At 54.7% G+C, this 4,783-nt stretch overlaps 1 protein-coding gene across 1 annotated transcript in view; it reads left to right on the top strand.

Annotated features, from left to right (window-relative positions):
* The first annotated feature begins 2,342 nt into the window (after positions 1–2,342).
* SELENOM (selenoprotein M) overlaps positions 2,343–4,783 on the top strand; it is a 3,099-nt gene continuing 658 nt past the window's right edge. The window contains exons 1-4 of the mRNA XM_013008333.2: positions 2,343–2,605; positions 3,740–3,775; positions 3,981–4,015; positions 4,679–4,757. Coding sequence (XP_012863787.1) covers positions 2,477–2,605; positions 3,740–3,775; positions 3,981–4,015; positions 4,679–4,757 — 279 coding nt within the window. The 5' untranslated portion in view covers positions 2,343–2,476. The remainder of the gene's footprint in view (positions 2,606–3,739; positions 3,776–3,980; positions 4,016–4,678; positions 4,758–4,783) is intronic.

Genomic DNA, 4,783 nt, shown 5'->3' with positions numbered 1-4,783 from the left:
AGACCCCAATAAAATGATTTTTAAAAGGAAAAAAAAGATGCTGTAATGTATATAGAAGTGTTTCTTTGCTATTTTTTTATGCACAGAAAGGTACACTATATACTAGATTAGGACAAATATCTGACTAACTGATAAGCCACACGTAAGTGTTCCAATTTACATACAAATTCCACTTAAAGACAGATTTAGGAAGAGGTCTCCTTCGGAATCTGGGAACTGTCTGGAATACTGCATTTAGCCTGGATTTTTTTTCATCTTTATTCCAAAGCTGTTGTAAAACGGAATAAAAAATTGTTTTTTTTCTTTTCGGAGGAAGGGGCCCAGAAAGAAAAAAATGCCTACAGTCTCCAAAAGTCATTATGCAGACGTGGTTCTGTGTTGAGAAGGATTCCGAGTCCCAGTTTAGATTCAGGAGGGAAACAGCACCGGGTTAGATGGTCTGCGTCTCCCTCAGGGGTGCAGAGGCCAAGTGCCCTCTGGGTGAGAATGTTGTGAGTTCCAATCCCAGGTACCCGCGAAGAAGACTTGAAGCAGTCACCGACGAAGATCAAGGATTGCAGCCTTCAATATTGCCGATAACTCAATTCAGAAAATGTTGTCACAACTAGGCCAGTAAGTAACTATCACGATAAACAAGAAACAGATTGACGTTGTCAAGGGTTTCGTCTACTTGCTCCCCATGAAAGCAACCGTCAAGTTATCAAAGCGTGACCTTGGATCAAGCTGCTGCACCAGCCCTCGTTAGCGTGTTGGAAAGCAAGGATGTTACTTTGAGAAAGTACCCCTGCCCCAAGCCATGATATTTTCACTTGCTTCATATGCGTGTGAAAGTTGGAAGAATCGGTGCATTTGCCTTATGGTGCTGACAAAGAAGAAATTAATCTGTCTTGGCAGAAGTACAGCCCGGATGCTCCTGAGAGGCAAAGATGGTGAGCCTTTATCTCACCCACTTTGGACATGGTAACAGGAGAGATCCGTCCCTGGAAAAGGACAAAGTGCTTGGTAAAGTGGAGGCGGCAGCGCAAAAGAGGAAGATCGTTTATGAGCTGGGTTGACACAGTGGCCGCAGCAACGGGCTCGAACGTTAAGAACTGTTAGGTAGGCCAGCATAGGACTGGGGGATGTCCATTAACGCGTGCCCAGAGGGCCAAGCTAGGGGAACAAAGGAGTGGCACAGCGCACATGTTCAGGGTTCCCGCCGGTAGGCAGGGGTGGGCGTGAAATTGAATTGGATCACCTAGCCAGGTGAATTCAATTCAGCCAATGGGGTCGACCAGGGGTCTTCCACCACGCCTCCCTGTGGAATCCTTGAAAAGGCAGAAGCCCGGAGGGGAGGGAGAACAAGAACTTAGAACGGAGAAGAGAGAACTCAGGCGCAGAGAGCTTTGGCACGCTTTTCGGGACGCAGAGCCGCTTCCAGCTAGGCCGCGAGTCCGGGAGGAGCCCCTTGGGTGCCGTGTAAACCTGAAACTTCTTCTAACTTTCATAAAACTCACTTCGATCACGAACCAGGCTTTGGCGTGAATTCTTTCTCGCGCGGAGCCAAGGACCGAGGTATAAATCTAGCTCCAGAGAGATCTAACAGAACCTTTGTGAGGATGGTGCGGGTCGGGCAGTGTTCTGCTCTGCAGTGCACAGGGTTGTGATGAGCAGGGAACAGACCAATGGCACTTCATGCCATCCCAGGTCCACCAGTTGAACTTGTGTTTCCTAACATGCAAAACAGAACGCAGGTGCCTTGTGAGCCAAGGAACGAAATGATGGTGAATTAACACTTTCAGGCACGGTTACAAAGAACGTTATGTCTACTAACCTTTTCGTCGGAGAAAGACTGGGTTTTCTACTCTCGCTAAGAGTTCCCGTCTCAGACACTCACAGGGGCAGCTCTTCCGGTCCTATAGGGTTGCTGTGAGTCGGCGTCACCTGGGTGGCAGTGAGCATGTGCTTGGCTTTTGAACCCTTTTATCCTACCGAATTCAACTGGCTAGATAATATTTATATTTTTTTATCAGCATAAGGTGTGTTCTCGGGAATGCAAACCCTAATCGGAATCTCTTCCAAAGAAGTAAAAAGATCAAACCAGGATTCCCCAGGCCTCCGTTTCCCGGCCTGCAGATCCTGAGTCTGGCCTGGGAAATGCGACATCCGTCCTGGGCCCGCTCGCGCCCCCCTGCAGCGTCAGGTGGCGCTAGCCAGTCGCCTCTGGTGCGAAGGTCCACTCTTTGGGCGGAGGGAACGCGAATGCTCTCCGAATGTGCAAAATGAGGGCCACAAGGCCAGGTGGAGCCCGACCCTGCGGGGGCCCCCCCGCTTCCCGGGAGTCCGGGGGGGCGGGGGCAGGAGCCTGGAGGCGTGGAGTCTGGGGCGGAGCCTTAGCAGGGGTTGGGCAGGTCCGCCTGGACCGACGTGGCGCAGCGGCCTGGCTGCTGCCCTCCATCTGGCGATTTGTCTCCTGCGGGACGCGGACCTCGGCCCGATGCGCCTCCCGCTGCCCCCTCCACCGCTACTGCTCCTTCTCGCGGCGTCTGCGAGCCTCGCCGCCGCCACCGCCACCTTTCAGCCGGACTGGAACCGTCTGCGCGGCCTGGCCCGGGCCCGGGTAGAGGTGAGAACGCTGGTTCCGAGCTCCCTGGACCACCGCCCACAACCCTGCGGCCCTTTAGCCCCGGGAGCTCCGCCTACCCCAACCCCAGGATTCCCTGGACCCCTGAGCCTCATCGCCACTTGGACCATCGCTCGGCCCCCACTAGCCTCAGGACACTCCAGCACCCACGGCTTTGCGGCCTGGAACCCCACTATTTCACTAACCCAATATCCGATCGGACCGCCAGCCCCAAGACACAAAGACTCATCTCTCAGTCTGTAATGATTCCCTTAAAAGATTCCCCCCCCCCCCCCCCCGCTGGGCCCACTGCCTATCCTCCGCCTTTCCACCCTTTCCCGGAATCCCTCCCCCACTTCTGTTCCAAGACTTGGGGCCCTGGAGGGTCTCCCTCTTCTGGCCAAGAGGAGGGAAGCCTGGGTGGGGCGCCTCCCCCTTCCGTGCTGCAGCCAAAAAGGGGGTGGGGACTTCATTGCCAGCTTTTAGGCTGCAGCAACCCTCCCCTTTCTGGCGGAGCCCATCTTTCTGTTTGACCTGAACCGTCCCAGGCCCTCTAGGTCCTAGCTTTGTGTCTGACAAGCGGTGAGGATGTGGGAGAATTGGAACGGGTGGGGCCCTGGGGTCTTGATCAGTTGCCAGACGGCTCCTGTGGGGAGTGTAGGGAGGGACCTTCCCACCTCCCATGTTGAGGGAAGGAAGCAGATGGCCTGTAGGTGGCCAGGATAGGCCAACTCTGTGGGGTAGGGACCAGATGGCGGGTGTCACTAACAGAGGCCCCTCAGGGCAGCTCTGAGCTGTTCCTCTCAGCTCTGCTCCTATGCTGCCTGTGCCAAAGGCCAGGCTCAGCTCTCTACTGCCCCAGGTGAAGGGCAAGCTTCCTGAGAAGACTCCAGTGTCAGTAGTCTGTAGGGAATGCAGCCAAGGCCCCTTTGGGCCTCTGGTCTTGGTCCTCTTTTCCCCCAATGGCCTCAGGCCTGTTTTACCACCTGCCACACTATGCCCCATGTACCCTCAAATGGTCTCCAGATTCTTCAACCCTGGGAATGTCAGCTCTAAGGGTAATTAAGCCCAGTTTGTTGATGAGCTCCCTGGAGCCCAAGTGGCAACTCCTGACCTGGTCCATTTTGCCCCCTTCAGACCTGCGGAGGATGACAGCTGAACCGCATGAAGGAGGTGAGTTTGAAGGGAGGTTATTTCCGAGCTCTGAACTTCTTGCGGGGTGGTCCACACGGCCCCTGTGATCAGAAGTGGGGAGACCCCTGGGGTGGGCGTCAGGACCTGCCCCTGTGTGACTGTGTGGCCTCACTGGGATTCAGTTTTTCATCCATCCTTGGAGGCGGCTGGGGTCATGCTCTCTGATGCTTTGCTTTCTCAACAGGTGAAGGCCTTTGTCACCAAGGACATTCCATTGTAGTATCCTTCCTCTCTCTTCCGGGAGCACCGAGAGCGGGAGGGGGGCTGGGGGAATCTCTTCTCCTCTGATTTCAGGGGGATGGATGGCAGACAGTTTCCATCTGACAGTGGGATTGATTCACAGTGACTGCCAAAGGAATGGGGTTGGCTAGGCAAGGGAGACTGACTAGTGATGTCTGCCACAGGCGCAGGAATGGAGACAGATGAAGCAAACTCCCTGCCAGAGTCAATTCTGACTCCCCGTGACCCTAGAAGGACAGGGTGGAACTGCTCCTGTGGGAATGGAAACTGTAATTTCCTTATGTGTCAATGGTGACTGAGCAGAGAGTAGGCACTCATCCAAGGTGGCTTTTGGGTTTACATCAGCAAAACGCCAGGAGCTTCCAGCCGCCCCTGCCTACCCATCTGAACCCCCTGTGATGCAGTAGATTCTGACGCATAGCCACCCTGTAGGATGAAGGAGTACTGCCTTGAGGGTTTCCGAGATGATCAGTTTTTACTGAGGAAGCTGAATGCCTCAGTTATTTTCTGGTGGAGCAGCGGGGGGGTGTGGGGGTGTGGAGTTCCAATTGCACCCCTTTTGGTTAGCAGCCCAGAGCTTACCCACTGCGCCACCCAGGGCTCCTCCTCTGCCCACTACTATCCACCTTAACCCACCTCCAGCCACAACCTGGTGATGAAACACCTCCCAGGGGCCGACCCTGAACTGGTCCTGCTGGGACAACGCTATGAGGAGCTAGAGGTAGGGTACCTAGGAGCTGGGGGGGG

This window comes from Echinops telfairi, unplaced genomic scaffold (assembly GCF_000313985.2).
Source record: "Echinops telfairi isolate 266 unplaced genomic scaffold, ASM31398v2 ScPeMD7_29;HRSCAF=101, whole genome shotgun sequence".
NCBI lineage: Eukaryota > Metazoa > Chordata > Mammalia > Afrosoricida > Tenrecidae > Echinops > Echinops telfairi.
The sequence above is the reverse complement of the archived record's forward strand: the minus strand, read 5'-3'. Positions and strand labels throughout refer to the sequence as shown.